The sequence below is a fragment of the Aspergillus brasiliensis genome (genome assembly GCF_001889945.1).
Source record: "Aspergillus brasiliensis CBS 101740 unplaced genomic scaffold ASPBRscaffold_7, whole genome shotgun sequence".
NCBI classification, from domain to species: Eukaryota; Fungi; Ascomycota; class Eurotiomycetes; order Eurotiales; family Aspergillaceae; genus Aspergillus; species Aspergillus brasiliensis.
The window spans coordinates 208,613-226,305 of record NW_027137448.1 but is presented as its reverse complement, the minus strand read 5'-3'; the positions used below and the strand labels follow the sequence as shown (position 1 = coordinate 226,305).

At 51.0% G+C, this 17,693-nt stretch overlaps 4 protein-coding genes across 4 annotated transcripts; 2 read left to right on the top strand and 2 right to left on the bottom strand.

Annotated features, from left to right (window-relative positions):
- Positions 1-543: 543 nt before the first annotated feature.
- ASPBRDRAFT_178680 (MFS transporter) lies at positions 544-3,036 on the top strand. The gene is made up of 8 exons (XM_067619884.1): positions 544-656; positions 762-888; positions 961-1,114; positions 1,182-1,302; positions 1,373-1,424; positions 1,493-1,916; positions 1,970-2,286; positions 2,375-3,036. The coding sequence occupies exons 1-8, from the start codon at positions 610-612 to the stop codon at positions 2,810-2,812; spliced, it is 1,680 nt and encodes a 559-aa protein (XP_067478132.1). The 5' UTR covers positions 544-609; the 3' UTR covers positions 2,813-3,036.
- A 1,023-nt stretch (positions 3,037-4,059) lies between these two features.
- Positions 4,060-9,072, bottom strand: ASPBRDRAFT_126931 (aminophospholipid-translocating P4-type ATPase DNF3; the record flags this gene model as incomplete). Its single annotated transcript, XM_067617915.1, has 1 exon — positions 4,060-9,072. One exon carries the CDS (start codon positions 9,070-9,072, stop codon positions 4,060-4,062), a length of 5,013 nt encoding a protein of 1,670 aa, XP_067478131.1.
- A 2,294-nt stretch (positions 9,073-11,366) lies between these two features.
- Positions 11,367-14,832, bottom strand: rfeF (putative transcription factor RfeF). Its single transcript, XM_067619883.1, has 6 exons — positions 14,694-14,832; positions 14,303-14,467; positions 14,074-14,133; positions 12,331-13,168; positions 12,201-12,268; positions 11,367-12,153 (listed from the first exon to the last, which is right to left on the bottom strand). The coding sequence occupies exons 1-6, from the start codon at positions 14,697-14,699 to the stop codon at positions 11,719-11,721; spliced, it is 1,572 nt and encodes a 523-aa protein (XP_067478130.1). The 5' UTR covers positions 14,700-14,832; the 3' UTR covers positions 11,367-11,718.
- A 1,541-nt stretch (positions 14,833-16,373) lies between these two features.
- On the top strand, positions 16,374-17,642 carry ASPBRDRAFT_128083 (Gfo/Idh/MocA family oxidoreductase; the record flags this gene model as incomplete). Its single annotated transcript, XM_067618026.1, has 1 exon — positions 16,374-17,642. One exon carries the CDS (start codon positions 16,374-16,376, stop codon positions 17,640-17,642), a length of 1,269 nt encoding a protein of 422 aa, XP_067478129.1.
- Positions 17,643-17,693: the final 51 nt, after the last annotated feature.

Below are 17,693 nucleotides of genomic sequence, written 5' to 3'. Positions count from 1 at the left end.
TTGGTTCATCGTAAAGGGTGGTGGTGAGGTTTGTATAGCATGATTCGAAAGAGATCATCATGATTTTATAGCAATTTGTGCTTCTTTGTTGAATGTCACGGTAAGTTCCTAGTTTGAGGCCTTGAATTAATGGGAATTCCCACAGACGCTTGGATCGGGAATTGCCATGTTGGTGTTAGCACTAACAAACTATCGCGCAGAGGGTGATTCATCGTGTAGCGCCTTACTGGCCGTGAATAATAGCGTGAACTGATCTGATGGCACACAGTGACGATTAATTCCTACATTGACAATGATTCACATTGTAGCCGTCTCTGTTGAGGATGGAGTGTTCAATTCGAGTGAGGGATAAGCTACTCTTACTTTTTCGGGGTTTCTAATCCCTGCAGGCAGATGAGGTGGTACGTAAAGGCCCCGATTTGGGACTGGAATGGCACGTACCTTGTCCAGTGTGCGTCATGAGCTTGTTGCCTATATGGACCAAGTCCTTTTTTAAGGCGCCAATCTCACCGTGCTTGGGAGAATGTTTAACGATAATATTCTGTTGTTATATTTTCTCGAGACTTACTTGCGACCGTTACCATTGGCTCAGAAACTTGAACCTTGACAATGGCTGGCATGAATCGGGCAGCGTCCTTGGCAACGTTGGCGATCGTGTATGTTTACATTTATTTGTTCTCTTTATATGAGTGTCTTTTTCTCTCTTCTACTCTCCTTCTCTGTTCGATGGGGCTGACTTGAATTGTCACCTTTTTAAACAGATGTCTCGTCTTCTTTATAGACATTGCGAACCTGGGCATGGCCAATATTGCCCTGCCCACCATCCAAAAGGATCTTGGATATAATGAGGGAACGCGGCAATGGGTCTTGACTGCCTACCAACTGACGGTATGACCCTCATCTTATCTTATTATTTTGAGAAGGATCTGACGTTCTGGGCCATTGGCCTCTGCCATACAGTTCGGTGGCTTTCTCATGGCAGGCGGCCGACTGGGCGATATCTTCGGCCATAAATATGTCCTCCTGGCGGGCATGACACTCTTCAACGCAGCGACTCTGGTCTGCGCCCTTGTCAATGACCAGATTGGGCTTATCATTGGCAGGGCCTTTCAAGGTGATATTGTGCCGCTTCCGCGAGTATAGCATTTGATCTAATATTATTTTTCCCTTACACTCTGCAGGTATTGCAGCAGCGTTGACGATTCCTTCAGCGCAGTCACTAGTTGCCCTGTCATTTAGTGACCCTAAAGCGCGTGTCAGGGCGTTCGCCGCATGGGGCGCTTGCGGCTCGACTGGTTTTGTGTAAGTATTCCATTCTGTTTGTGCTTAAGGCTAAAGCTGCGTATAGAAGCTGATGTTTTGTTTCGCTCAGTTTTGGTCCGATCTTTGGCGGCTTGTTTACTTCACTTGTCACATGGCAATGGGTATGCTTGGATAAGTTAACCACCTCCTATGCATATGCTAATATATTCTCTTTCTGCTTTGACTATAGATCTTCTGGCTATCTCTTATCGTTGAAGGGGCCCTCGAAATTGCCGCTCTTGCTCTCTTGTTTACGAAAAACCTGCCTGGTGCAGGCGCAGTAGAAGATAATGACAGCAGCAAATGGTCCAACTTACATATCCAGATTGATATCCTTGGAACCTCGATATCCGTGGCAGCATTGATCCTTCTTGTCTACGGCCTGACGACTGGTAATATTCATGGTTGGAACAAAGCAGACGTTATTACGACACTTGTTATTGCTGTTGTATTATTTCTTGTGTTTGCTCTCGTCGAGCTCAAGGTCTCCTCTCATCCCATCCTGCCTGTCTATCTATGGGGTGACCGAATCAAGGTTCTGGGATGTGTGGTTGCAGCACTGACATATGCTGTCTGGCAAGGATCAAATTACTTGCTAACCCTTCAGCTGCAGAGTGCGTTTATCCCCATTCACTTATTGCTATTGAGAATGCTAACAGGTAAACAGACTTCGGCTTCTCTGCCCTATCAACAGCACTTCGCTTCCTGCCTTTGGGAATCACTGCCTGCGTTGTCAATTTCGTCATCCCCATGCTCCTCGCCCCTGTCGGCGCCCGGAAGCTACTCATTGCGAGCTGGCTTCTTGCCCTGGCTGGGCTGATTCTTCTGACCCGAATGGGCGCAGGCGAAGATTACTGGCGGCTTTGCCTCCCGGGGATGATTTTGTACATCGCCGGGATTGGAACGGTGTATTTTGTGGGGAATGTGAGTGTTGTTGCAATGGCGAAGGAAGAGCACCAGGGGACTGTATCAGGTGTTTATAATGTAAGACTTATCTCCTACATTTTACTCGAATAGTCTTCATGGACTGCTGCAAGGAGAATGCTGACAAGAGTGACTGACTGACTGCCAGATGTTCCTCAACGTCGGCGGTGCAACCCTAGGTGTTGCGGTTTTGACAGTGATTTCTGATTCAGTTGCCACCAAGTACGGCGGAGAAAATAATACACATGCCCTCTTGGAGGGCTATCGAGCTGGATACTATGGCGCCATTGCTATGGCAGTGATTGGATTTGTGGTTTCCTTTTTCTTTGCAGCACCTGCCGAGAAGAACAGAGATGAAGGAGGGAACAATACAACGCCTACCGAGAAGAAGGACGAAGACGGAGAAGGCAACAAAACAAATGATGAACAGTATACTAAGACAGGAGAATGGGATGGAAAGGATAACAAGCAGTCATCACCGATGTCTGATCCTAGCGCCGATGGAGAAGAAGATGGAAAGGCTGAGATAACTGTCTCACTTGGAGTCATGGAAGGGACCTCCAAAGTTAATGCACCCACTAACTAGTTAGAAGATGTCCGATGATTCAGCTATCGTAAGGATGGGAGCTGGAACGTGATCAATTGAGGATTTGACCAGGAGAATGTGCAGACAAGTTCGGGATTTATATATTATTCTATAAGAGCCTCTTATTGTACCTATAGTGAGCTTAATTAATGTCTAGTTATAAAATCAAAGAGAAACACTAGCCGGCAAAAACTAGATTTAGAGAATAGTTTAATGAAAGCTTCTACCCAAGGACATCTCTATCAATAGCAAGTCTAATCATCAATTCACCTTATTTATCCTATAGTTACTACTACTATTACCCTATCTTTAGACCGCAAACCCTTAACAACACATCCGAAGAGTTCACAGAGACAGTATATACTATCTACAATATCATACTAGATTAGCTCCGAATATCAATAGAACTGAAACCAATTTCTTCAGAATGATATTACATGAGCAGGTAGTAAATAGAGAATTTCCCTTCAGTGACAGAGGAATCTATAACCAGCTAGCTCTACCTACCCCACTCAATCGTTCTGTCGACCTCTTATCCGATAACTACTTGCATATTAAGTGTAACCAAGTATTATTGCTTATAACCCAGCAGAATTGATATCTGCTACCAGGTTAATATAATATAATATCTGCTAATTGCTAAAGTGCGTGCCTGTATCGATTTCGTTATTAGAGCAATCCTGCTATTCGAGATCCGGTCCGGATCCGATTGCTTGACTACTGGTAGCCCACTATTTAGGGTCTTTTATTGGTAACATAAGTCATGAGGATCGATTAACTAGTTGAATCAAGCGAGCAGCTTATGAATCACCTCCACTGCATTACTATCCCAACCTATGCATCCATCCACCCCGGACTATTAAGTTAAATCCGATATACCCGGGGAAATTGGGGGGATCCACTGGAGCGCCCCCCCTCATCTTCGCTTCCGGGTGCTCCGGAGCTGTCACTCAAGCTTAGTAGGTCTGTCTACTCCGTACGTTTTACAATCTTCTTTCCTTTCTTTCAGATACCAAGAATGTATAACGTTGCGCGTTTGTCCACGTTCATAATCTATTTGCTCGCCATGCATATATACATCCAGTATACACACTGATCAGAAAAATAACAGAGAAGGAGTGACTAGAACTTATCCGGGGTATCCTCTCAAAACGCCTGAACGCTCACAATAAATCAAAGGAGCGAAGGAAAGTCACAGACAACAAACAGACACTAAAAATGGCTTTTTGCTTTTCTTTCATCATCGTTCACTTCAACTGCCCCTTTCGGATGGCTCCAAATCCTTTTGTAAACAACTCATGAACCTCGACTGACCGGCGCGGCGTCTTGGGTACCTCTTCGCCCCCTTCCGGAGGAGTGCGTGTCCCATATCCGCCCAGTTCAACGTCTTCCATCTGAACAGGACCAGAGCCTGTCTTATGCTCGGTCACCATCACTCGTGGCCGAGCAAGGAGTTCCCGAACCTGTTGCTCGCGCGCTTCCATCTCTTCCTCGCGAGCCAGCTCAAAGCTGGGTTTCTTCTTGCCGTGATCCCAGCCTTGTTGCAGCTCAGATGCTGCGGCTTCCTCGAACCGTTTCCGAATGTCCAGATCCTGCTCGTATTCCTGGAAGACATCCACATCCGTGGGAAAGAAGAGCGCCCGAACGGAACTCACAGTCATTTCCAACACAATCACGGCGATGACGGTGACCAGCAAAGCTGCCCAGAAAGCGAGGTCGTGACCCGAGGCATAGATGAAGTTGCCGAGGACATGGTAGATTCCGTCACCAGAGCTGGGGTTGTACTGGCGGTCGAGGATCAAGTTCCAGAGGAACCAACCACCCACGGAAATCACCCACACAATCAAGCACAGATAGGTCTTGTTGTGCACCTCGAGGGCCTGTAGCTTGGTGTTGATGACGATGACACATGCTGTGAACGAGAGCAGACCGGCTGAGAAGATATCGCTGCCCGTGTGGGTGAACATGACGTTTTCGAACAGCCCAAACATGCAGAAATAAATCATCATCGCCTCGCACGCAGCCATAAACGACCAGCCCAGATACAGCCGAATGTTGAACCCTTCGTTGCGCTGGCCTTTCGTATACAATTCCGGCACAGCCAGGAGGGTGGAGGCAGAGAGATCTTTGGTGAAGATGCCAAGGAAGATGACGGCCAGAGACGTGAACAGAGTGTTGAACATACTCAAACTCCACGACTCGTAAATACTAGTGCCAGTGTACCCGTTCCAGCGCTGGTACAGAGCCTGCGTCAGGTAGAACAGCATTTCCTTCCAGAAGGTCCCGAGCGTGTACTTGCACGCCCGAATATAGTTCCACCGGCCGTGAACAAGGAGCAACTTCAGCAAGAACCTGAACTGGGCAATCGAATAGTCCGAAATCCGGGCCGCCTGCAATCCTTCCTTACCCGTGATGCCGATGCCAACGTGAGCTTCCTGGATCATGGCAATGTCATTCGCACCATCACCGATCGCCAGCGTCACGCTACCCTTGACTTGCTGACGGATCGACTTGACCAGGAAGGCTTTCTGCTTAGGACTGGCACGGCAGCAGATAACTGAGTCAACTAGCACGGCCAGCCTGAAGAACTGCGCCGCCAAGATTTGGTCTGACTCGATTATGGATAGCGTCTGCCCGTCAACTACAACAACCGAATGAGCCACGCTGCCCTTGATGATGTCTGCTGTCAACTTGACGATCGATTGCTCAACCTCTCCAGTCTCATGATCCAGAATGACTAGGGTCGAGTAGTCCTTCACCAGACGGCAGGAGTGACCGATGTTAATGGCGGTCTCTCGCTTGTCGCCAGTCAGCATCCACATCTTGATGTTCGCACGTCGCAGCTTGTCGATCGCCTCGGGAACGCCCTTCTGCAGCTTGTCTTCAATGGCCGTCGCGCCAGTCAACTCAAGTTGTTGCTCGATCTGCTCGCCAACTTGCTCAATCTTCTCCTGTCTATCAACAAGGCTAGTGGAGGCCTCGTGATAAGCGGCCTTCCAGTTGTTGTAAGTGGCTTCGTCCAGGAAGCGGTGTCCATACAGGAGGGTACGCAACCCCTCCGTCGCAAAGTCGTTAAGATGCTGGAAGCAGCGCTCGAACACGGCAGCTTCGTTTACAACCAAAGCCTCTTCCACAAGCTCTTCCTCCTCGTGTTCATGGATGGAGCTGCCAGAGTCCGACCATGTGCCTGAAGCGCGCCCCAGTTGGGCTGAGGGGCGAGGACTGTAATACTCAGGATCGTCTCCTCGTGTCAAGATACCACCGTCGGTCTCTCGGTCGCGCAGCCAAACGTCGATACTTTCTCTCAGAGCCGATACATGATCACCGGTAATACTTGATCGCCGGCGGGCCATGCTAGGCCGGCCGAAGCTGGTCCGAAGCCCGCTATCCTTACGACTGTGATACTCGCTGTTGCGCCTCACCACCTGGGCAGCCTCGGCCGCCTTGCGTTTGCTGGCGCGCCTCTCAATCTCCACGGCCTTCTCCTGCGCAAGCTCCGCACGTTTCAGTAGACGCATCAAAATGCTATCAGCGCCCTTGCAAAACACGCAAATGCGTTGATCAGGCATCCGCACCACAACCGACATACGTTTACGAGCGCTTGAGAACTCGATAACATCCATGATCTGATAGACCTCATCACAAGGCTTGTCGTCGGATCCGTTGGGAAAGGTCCGGATGGTAAGCGTATTCGGCTGCCGGTCGCGAACGAGGTACCCAAGCTCCTGAGCGGCCATGACCAAGGCCAACTCATCAGGCGATGCTGCTTGAAACGAGACATTACCGTCTTCGTCATCTTCTGGAATACAGGTGTGACACAACGCCATCGCCAGGATGAACATCTTGGCCTTGCGAGCAAAGACGGTGTAAGGCTTGCGCTGAATGTACTTGAGCATATCGGTTGTACGGTTGTTGCGCATAGAGGCACCACGTCCGTCCAGGCCGTTCGTCATGGACATTGAGGTTCGAGGAGGCTCTCTCCGCGCCTCCGAGACGTTCGACTTGCGACTGAGTGCCTTCTTTCCTTTGGCGCTGCGTTTCTTGTGGATCAACTTCGTATGATCACCGGCCTTGGCGGCCTCTTCGACAAGATCAAAGTCATGGTACCATGCAGTGCCCGCAACACTCATCTTGCGGAAGCGCATCGAATTGTTGGTTAAAGTACCGGTTTTATCCGAAAAGACATAGCTGACTTGACCTAGTTCCTCGTTGATGGTGGACGTGCGAGCTTCGATCGGAGTGTCAGTCTCGGGGTCATACATGTCGATGTCGGAATTCAGCAAAAGCATCTGGGCGACCTTGACGATTTCCATACTCACGTATAGTGAGATAGGAATCATCGTATTGAACATGATCAGGAAGGAGGTGAAGACAGGTCCGATAGCTACACTCGCTTGACTAAGATACCATGACTTGGGTTCGACTTGCTGATGGAACCAAAACTTGTAAGCGAGAGTGCATCCGACCGCCAGGCAAACGACAAGGACCACGATCAGCATAACAACCCGGTTGACCTTGGCCTGGAGAGAGGGTGACTTGATGCGAGGGTTCTTATTTGCGTTCATCCGGATCTTACACTCCTCGCCGGTATAGATGACCATGCCATATGCACATTCGGTATTGCGCAAGATACTACCGCGGTACACGATCTCATTGTTGGTCAAGGGAAGCTTCTCTTCCGCGGCGATGGTCACATTTCCGTCGAACTTGTATAGATCCATATTGGGGTCCTCGACAGCGAAATGGAGAGCGCTGCTACAGATTCCCTCAACTGTTCCACAGACCTTTGCGATAGGCTGAGAGGGCTGTTTGTTTTTGAGGTTGGTCTCGCCGTCCAAAGCCATGGTTTCGATATAAGCGATACCATTCGGTCCGTCCGCATGGAGTAGGGCCATATCTGCCGGTACAGGTTGATCACGCTCCAATCGGATGACGTCTCCAACTTTAATATCCCTCCACTTCACTGGGACCCAATCCTGAGACTCGCTTGAAACGGACACGCTGTCGCTAGCACTCATTTGAGGGGAGTAACCTGCGCCGGGGCGAAGGACAAACGCATATCGGTTGTTTTCCTCCTTGTCTAAGCGATAGCGACGCCAATCATCGAATCCTTCTTTGCCCATTGAGATAGCAACAAAGATCAATAGTGGGACAAGCGTGGTGAATGAACCGGTTGTACTCAGGCCAGGAATCATCTGTAAAATCGCAACAATAAGGAAGTAAAAGTTGGCCAGCTTCGTAAACTGCGCGAACAGCTGGCGGGGAAAGAAACTCCAGAAGCTGTAACGACTGGAGCGGATGGAGTTTCCGACATACGGAGTTCCTGTCCTCTCATCGATGAGGGCCTCAGTGCGGGTCGCGTCAAGGTCAATGTGCCGACCATCTTTGCTCGGAGGGATATCCTTAATACGAAGGATGGTTTTGCGTGCGGTCTCGAGCATGTCCTCCAGACGACGCCTCAGCGTGGCAATGGCGGCCCTCCGCTTGAGCCATTTCTCATAGGAGACACTTGTGGAGAGGTGTCTGCTCTGTTTGATATTATCTGAGGAGTCCGAGTAATATGTTGTTGACAGATCCAGATTCGCATCCGATGCGGACTTTTGCGTTACCAGCACATCTTGCTTCTCATTTTCAATAGACTGACGCGGTGCCTCCTCCGATTGCCGCTCGGGAACTTCAGCAGAAGCACCTTCCTGTGGGCTAACAACCTCAGCTTCACCCAGCTCGATCGCACCCGGAGACGTAACAGCCGTCTCGATATTCTTTGCGAAAATGGTCCGTCGGAGGGAATACCCACGATGACGCGATCTCGAACGACCACCAGATTCCGGACTCTGCGGGGAGGGAGGGGACAATGTCGAATGGGGCGACAAAGGCGAGGTGGCGCTATGGCCAGGGGACCTGCCCGACGAAGGCACCTGCAATTGAGCGAGATTCGTGTTGATTGTCAAACCCCTCGATCCAGGCCGCCGGTCGGTGTCAGGCACTCGGCTCTCCTCCGGGGACGGACGCTCCAAGTCGGTCGAAAAACGGACATGATGTTGCGATGATCTTCGGCCAGCATCCGAGACGGTTCGATACGGAGATATGGACGGTCGGCCAGGGACCGCACCACCTCGAGCACGGTTTATATCCAAGGAGTGACTCCGTGGCAGCTGCGGTACTGGAGCCGGGCTGCCATCTCTCCTCGTATGTTGTTCCTCCGACATGCGTTCCTGCGAACCGTGATTGGATTCGGGTATATCATCATGCTGCGTCATGGCGGGATTGCAAATGTCCACAGTAATGTGGGTGCCACGATATCCGTTTCCTTGCGCTCCCTACCAATTCACTTCAAATGTCGAGGCAGAAGGTAAATAATCAAATGGCGTATCGATCGTAGTCGTATCTCCTCTATGACGAAAGGCCTGACTCATTCTTCGTCTCCCAGAAAAGAGGCCAAGACAATGGACTGCTTATGCCAGCATATGTGAGTCCCCCGACTGCAAACCAGCGATGAATATTGTACAAGCGACTCGCGCAAAGGGAAGACTGGAAAAGGAGGAAGGTCGTCGCCGCGATAGGGGAGGTGAAGCGTAGTGAGGGCCAAGGCGACGATGGCAGATGGGTGGAAGTGAAACAGGCGGAAACGACTGTGGGGAGGCGAGTTCCACTATGAATTAACAGGAGGAACAAGAATGTACAGCGCGGAGAGGGAAGAAGAGGGTGAAGAGGGGAGAGAAAAGGCCACGCGGAGAAGAGAGAAACCAAGGAATCGGGTAAAGTCAAGAGGAACGTCTTTTTCCGCAGGCGGCGGGGAGAGAAGTTGAGAGAGAAAGAGAGACCAACCAACTTAATCAAGTAAGTTCAGCTGTCCTGAATCTGTTTTGTTCAGCTGCAGCGAATACGAAATGAGGCAGCCGGAAGCGGTAAGACGGCCGAACGAACAATAGAGCCGCCGCCACTTAACTGCAGCCGGATTTTAATTTTATTTAAAGATGACGGATGCAAGCAGGGGGAAAAGAATGGCTGCAGAGGAGAGAAGAACAGGAAGAGGAAGAAGAGAAGAAGAAAGGTAAGCTCTTTTGGGGAAGAACCGACTCACAAGTGGGAGAGGAACAGAACAGGACCAGAACCAGAAAGAAAAGAGAACGAGAACGAAGAAGGCAAAGACAAGAAAAAGAAGGCAAAAAAGGGACTCAAGTCTCGAATTGAAGGCCCAAACTGGAACGCGATGGGGAATTGCGGAGGCACCTTAAATGGCGGCGGGCCACTCATCGGTCGCCGTCGGCCTTGAACGTGGCTTGGGGGCCACGCAAACCAGGCCTCGAGACTCTTCCATTTTCTCCATCTTTTTTTCCTTGCGCACCTGCACTGCCCTCCCTTGTCCGTTTCCCAGGGTCCAGTCTTACTGCTGCGATCAGATCTTCTATCAGTAGTATTTCCCTGGTCTATACCACTTAAGTGGTTGCTCTTGTCTCACTGTCTTGTATCATGTCCTCCGAATGTCTCTCAGTGGCGGAAAATAACCACCCCATTAACTTGCTTCCTCCTACTTATCACACCACCGACACTAGTTTCACGCATGGGGGGATTTAGTATATTAATGCCCCTCAATCTATGGATCACAATTTCTACTCCGTAGTATGCATCGTCCCTCAACCACCCACTAGACTACTGTATCTAGAATTCTAGATAAGAAACACCCCGGCCAAAGGAAGAACAACGGACCTGAACGAACCACGGTCCCAACACCCCCAGACGTACGTACACCACCACCACTAAGAACAGTCAACGACCATCCCATCCAGTCAAAACCAAGAACCAAACACTTCGTGGCAACACCTGTCAACCACCCACCATTAACCAACCACTGCATTTAAAACCCGAAAAGTCTATTCAAAACCCAGAGGGCAGACTGTAACCAAACCTACTTACTAACTCCCAGCGGGTCACTATTTTTGTCCCACACCCCTCTCCTCCTATTCAACAGTTTCTCGAAACTCTCTTTCTTGTTCCTGTTCCTTGCCCACACACCCATGGGACTGCTTGTCATGCGATGCGGTTCTTTCTTTTCCCTGAGTTTTCCCACACGCCACTTGCAACGCATGCTCGGCATACAAGCAGCGAAGGTTACCGCGTGGTAACATACTAAATGTCCCACTACGACGCTATGGAACAAAAGAAACTTTCTTTTGACAGCTGCCTAGCCTGCTCGTCATACATTATTATATTTTATTCGTAGAAGCAAATAGGGAAAATATGGCCGCCTGATGATTCCATGAATAGATACTAACTAACTATATTGCCTATCTAAGCAGATAAGAGACGTCATGGAGTAAGATGCGTAGGCATACACATACCATGCATCTCATCTCGGGGAGAATATGTTTGTTACTCATGGGGGTCTAGTAAAGATGCAGTTCTTTTTTTTCCCTTTCGTATCCAGCACCCACTGACTAGTGACTACTACTAGAGATGTAAGGCGTTCGGTTGTGGCGATGGTGGATGCCTGAATGGATTTAGCACTTACTCAGCACATAACGTGATTGGTTATTGCACGTGATGACTGCGGGGCCCTGCGGAAAGATGACGTCGCTGCCAGGAAGAATGGTTGAAGATCGCGAACAGCTTCGACGTCAACTTCATGTCGATCAATTTATCGGTGAGACTCGGATAGTTGTGGCCGAGGAAGTATCATCATTCCATTGCTTAATTTTTTGCTTTACAAATACGCTAATCACGTAACGGGGTCTATCCGTGTCCTTCTCCCCTAGTCCGCCATGCCAGCCATTGTCCTCCCACCTACGAAAATCTGCCTGCTAAGGTTCCGAAGAAAAACAATCATTAAGAATAAGAAGAGACTTCACATTCACGCCCCTGTCTTGCAATTCCATCACATAGGATAAGCGAACGAACGTGGTTCATCAGTACCTGGGTGGCTGGGGTGCCTGGTAGGGAGAGTAACCCCGCGGAGCTCCGGAGGACTGTCCGTATCCAGGCTGATTGGGGTGAGGAGAGGATGCACCATATCCACCCCCGTATTGCTGACCATATCCCGGTGCTGGCGCCTGACCCTGACTCTGGTAGGGGGCTTGGTTGTATCCTTGGCCATAGCCTGCACCAGCGCCGTAGCCCTGCTGAGGTTGGCCGTAGCTGGGAGCAGGAGGCTGGTTGTAATAACCGGGCTGGCTGTAGCCACCGTACTGTCCACCCCGAGGAGCTCCCCCAGGAGGTCCAGAAGCAGGCCCGGAGGGAGGAGGTCCAGACGGGGGAGCTCCAGGTCCACCAACTCCGCCGGCGGCCTTTTCGTCTTTGGTGTCGTACGAAGAATCAATGGCCCCAAGCATCAATTTGGCACACTAGGAATGTTAGTGAATTGCAGTTGAATGTATGGACTAGAACTTACCCAGAGTTCCCGTGTCAGATATACGGGTGGCACGGCGCGGGACATTTCATCCTGTTCAACCTCGAAGTCTGTTCATAAGATCAGTATACCTGTTGTGCTCACGGGACCATTCTAGCATAAGGGGACTTACTGGACGTGCAATCAATCAACGAGCCAATTCTCGGGTCTTCATCCAGCGAGGCGAGGAAATCCCGAGCCTTGGTGTCATTGCCCACCTGTGAGAATTGGAAAGAAACGGCACCCTGTCCATATTGAGTCCGAGCGACCTCGCTCACGGCGTAACTGATGGAGCTGGAAACGCTGTCAAGAGGCTCGCCGGCAGGTTGTCCATCTGTAATGGCGATAACCAGAACTGGCTTTTGCAGTCGACCTGCCCTGGCTGGGCCGACAACCATGGGGTCGAGAACCTTGTTGCGCAAGCTCGTTCCCAGGGGCGTAAGGCCTTGGAAGCGGACACGTGAGACAAGGCGGCCGACATCATCTGCGTTGCGGATGCCATCTCCTTGCTCCGCATTGTTCATGAACCGCACCGAGATGCCATCGTCATCGAAAGTAGATGCAGCAGTGGCAACAATCTCAATTATCTGCACCAGCTGCTCTTTTCTAACGCCACGCTCCTCAAATTCGATGGAGCCGCTGTCATCCACATACAGGATGACGTCGAACAGCGACAGCTTCATGATATCCATAGCCACTTCTTGTGGCACACGGAGTTCGTGCATCAGCTTGTTCACCTTTGCTGGCGCCTCGTTGGCCAGGGTCTGGACCAATCTGTCCAGTCTCTCTGGGGGCCAGAAACTCTGCAGTCGCTTCTCCTGGATAGTCCCGATCAAGAGCTGTCTGTAGGCGGCGATCTGCTGGTCGGTTGCACGGGGGGCTGAAGGAGCACCTCCAGGGGCGCCATATGGTGCTCCCGGTCCTCCGGGTCCGCCGGGGTAAGGTGCATTCTGCGGAGGGTATGAGGGTCCCTATATAAGTGGAATCAAATCAGCATGTCAGTCACACCACAGTTGACCAATTACGCGAGAAACACGACTGTAGGATGTTGGCAAACAAATGCGGGTAGCTGGGATAAAGTATGTACTTGAGGTGCTTGCTGTGCTTGCTGTGGAGGATACTGCGGTCCAGGAGCTCCATAGGACTGGGATTGTGGCGGGGGAGGCGGAGGTCGGCTATAGCCTTGCTGTGGTTGTCCATACTGCCCGGATGGAGGCTCCCTGGTACCATATGGAGACGGCTGCGAATAGCCCTGCGGCGGTGGTGCCGGAGATCCATAGGGCGACGGGGAGTAGGCCTGAGGAGCTGGAGATGCCGACGGATAAGCGGGTGCCGAGTAAGACGGTTGAGAGCCTGGATAAGGCGATTGAGGAGCCGAATAAGCTGCGTGCGGACCGGGAGATGGTGAGGGAACCGGCTTGTTTGGAGGGGCCGACGGAGGCGCGTAGGCTTGATACTGTCGCTGCTGCGGCGGCGGCGAAGTCGGATACGGAGACTGCTGAGCGGAACCCGGACGTAGCTGAGGCGGATAGCCGGGTTGGTTATAATAAGGTCGCGACATAGTTGAAGATGGCGCCCAGAATTTCCAGCAAGGGAGCGGGGAGGGCAAGAAATAGGAAAGCAGAAGGGTGACACGGGCGCAAAGAGAAGGTTGTTGGAGGGGCAGCAGGGGGCCACAGTGGAGAGGGAGGTGAACCCTGGCTCTCTTTCATTCGATGAGAGTGACTCTCACGATGGAGGAAGAGGGTGACCCAGCAGCAGTGAGGAGGGGCAGTGCCAACCGAATGAAAATCGGGGGCGAAAGTGAGAAAAGAAAGAAAGAAAGAAAGACAGAAAGAAAGAAGACACGAGCAGAGAAAAACAAGGTCTAGCTTACCGGACCACCAGATGGCGCAGGGGAGCCTTGATAAGCCTGATACGGGGGTTGTTGCTGTTGCTGGTCGCGAAGAGATGCGTCAGCTTTTTTGTGGAATGAAGAAATCGACAACCAACTTGGGTAAGGACGCCGTGAATAAAATCGAATGGTTCAAACATCAAAGGACGGGTGAGGAGGGGCGGAGGGGTTCACTAAAAGTTTAGTTTGGCCCGGTAAGGCGGAGACTCACATTCGAAGGATTGGGATTGGAATTGGGATTGGGATTGTTGCCAGGCTGCAGTGCAGCTGGAGGTCCTCCAGCATAGCCTGTCGGAGGTGCGCCTCCATAGGTGCCGGGCCTGTTCGCACTCATGTTGGGCGGTGGGTTCTGGCTGTTGGCGATCTTGGATGCAAACTAAGAGAGGACGTGCAGGATGCAGCGGTTAGTTGGTATTCGATGCAGCCTGGTATAGACTAAAAGAGTCTTTGAAAAGTATAGTCTGATCTTGGGGAACAGAGAATGAGGAAAATAACAACAAGCAACACTGAGGTGAAAGCGGGGCAGATACGCGGGGCAGGGAAGAAAAACAGAAAGAAAGAGCAAGATTGAAGAAGGGATAGAAAGTTGTTGTGGCACTTACCCCCATCGTTGCAAGAGCAGCTGATGTCCAACTACGTAGCAGTGAGTAGGTGGTAGTAGTATAGTACAGTCCAGGGGGGAAAACAATCCAGGTAGTATGGAGAAGGGATAAGGATGGTGAAAAAGGATGGCGTCAGAAGGAGAGCAAAAGGCCGACAGACGGCACTACGGCGTCACTGCCACTATAAAAGATCCATCAACTTGGGACTAGCTGACCACGGGATGACGACTGGCCCGCCCCATCTAGTAGACCCACTGTGCTGAAGCTATACGAACTACGAAGATGCCCCTTCATCTGAGTAGTTATTTATTTCATGATGCCTACTAGTAGTAACTAACTAGTAGTGAGAGTGGCGATGAGTGATGAATACGGCATCATATTAGACATCTAGCTATTCCGTGAGCCAAGGAGATGTATAGCCAACTGCCAAATACTACTTCATAGTACCTCAAGCCTGATGCAATCCCTGCAGGAGTGCATCTATTCCAAAGTATGTACAAGCCAATCGTTCATCCCGTTCCCCGCACGCCAGAAGCTCTCGATGCTTCCGTAGGGCTGATTTCATCCATTCAGTGTCATCCTGCCAGCCTCAAGGATTAGGCTGGATAATTGTCTGTCTGTAACCTGGCAAGGCTGAATTGCTGACAGACAACTCTTCTCACCACATTAAAACAAAACAGCCTGTTCAAGATATAAATCTGCCCGAGTAGTATACTAAGCCACAGCTGACCAGAAGCTGCACATGATAATGAATATGACTGCAGACTGACTCCACGGCAAACCTAACCGGGTATCACCAGCTGACCCTTACCATTTCGTGCTCGGAATCACGGCTGCCACGGGATTTGAGGCACAGTTGACTGTGCCTCTGCATGCAGTAGTCAGAAATAAGCTTGCAGCGTAGAGGATCTGCCGAATCAACGATGGATCTCTTCTCAGGCATCGTTGAGACACACAGACACAACGCACGGATCAGCGCAGCCAGACAAGCTACATCGCTAGCTCGGCTGGAACAGACCAGATCAACAGGACCCCTGGTGTAGGCTAAAATAACATTTTCAGAGCTTCTAGATCATTTCAATGTGTTAAGCATAAAACTAGAAGACGAAAGATGACAGGGCAAGATGGCGACAAAGACCAGATTCCGTGGGAGCCACTGATGTCATGCATGCCACTTCTTCTCCAGCGGTGCGAAAAAAGCTTCAAATCCCTGCGACGAAGTTCAAAGAACCGTAACACAAACTCAACCTAAGGATCCTTGAAAAAAGCATCCCTAGTGCTGTTCTGCTGTTCTTTATCCCTTGTTTCATCTCCAAAAACTCACTCAGTGTTGCTGCGCACTTTTATTCAAGGGACTGGTATCATTATTACCAACCCCCTTCGCAGTTTGCACCTCATACATACATACCAGCTCTCACCTCACCTTCCCCCCTTCCGCAGTTCTCATTCCATCCCTCGAACGTTCGGACCATGTTCTTTTCTTCACCGTCGCTCGATCTTCAGAGCTCATCCTCACTCTTATCTCTCCCGGACGATTGAGTTCATCCAAGTAGCACAACCAATCTACTACAGAACAAGTATGTGATTTACATTCTCGTCACTTTTTCGACGAAACGAAGAACAGATACTAACCTCACCGTAACGCGTTGGAACAGAATCCCGAATTCAAAATAAATAACAATGACCCAGACTCCAACCATCCTGCGCGTGGGAATCCTCACCGCGGACGAAGGCGCCAAAGCCATCCAGGCCATTTATCTCCCAGCCCTACGTGCCCTTCCCACCTCATTCCAGGTCCAAGCTATCCACGATGGCTCCAAGCAGCCCCTGTCGTACGAGAACGAGACAAACGGCAGCATCTGCAACGACCATGACCACCCGTACGGCACCAACGGCACCAGCACCACCGTCCCAGTCGCTCAGACCCCAGACGAGATCCTCACCAGCCCAGCCATCGACCTCATCCTCAACTTCATGCCAAATGAATACCACGAAACCTACACCGTCGCAGCCCTGAACTCCGGTAAACACGTCATGGTCGAGACCCCACTGAGCCTGAGCATCCCCAGCGCCAGACGGATCATCGAAGCCGAGAAGCACGCTCCCAACGGCGCCAAAGTCTTTGTCGCCTGCGCCCGCCGCTACGCGCCCAGCATTGCATCCGTCTTCAGACAAGAAGTCGCCAGTCTGGACCGCATCTACTACGCGCGGTGTCGCAACATCGCAGGTCCCAGTTTTGCACACACGGCCACCGCGCCTCGCAAGCAAGTCTGGAATGAGGTGAACGGAGGACAACACCCTGGACCATTCGCCCCAATTTCACCCCCTTCATCGCCCTCCAACGAAGAATCCGTCACCTCGAAGACCCGTCCCCAGCTCCTCCAAGGTCTTCTCGAAGAAGCCTTCCTCGGCCAGGACCTAAGCAAAGAGCGCGTCGCCCTGTGCGAGTTCCTCGCCTCCCTGGGCTGCCATGACCTAGGCCTCATGCGCGATACCCTAGGGTATCCGGACGCCGTGTCCAGCATCTCCGTCAATGAACCCTACTACTCCGCCGTGTTTCACTACTACAGTGGCGGAAAGGGCGAACACCCATTCACATTGATGTACGAGACCGGAACCGATGCCGTGCCCCGCTGCGACGCCCATCTGACCATCTATGGCGATACAAAGAATGTGAGCGTGCAGTACGGACTACCATATGGACGACGGCACGGGGTGAAGGTGGTCGTTGAGACTGCTGATGAGAATGGGGAGATGAAAAGAACGGAGACAGTGAGTGCGTGGGAAGAAAGCTATCGCGAGGAGTTGAAGGCGCTGCATGCGTACTTGACAGCGGATAAGGCCGTTAAGACCACAGCGAGAGATGCGATTCAGGATTTGAAGCTGTTTCAATCTATCTTCGAGCAGTATGATCGGCAGTGCGGGACTATTCGGACTCCGTTGGGTTGAATCAATTTTTATCCGTTGACTTACTTGTCTTGCTGCTGGATTTGGGGGGGG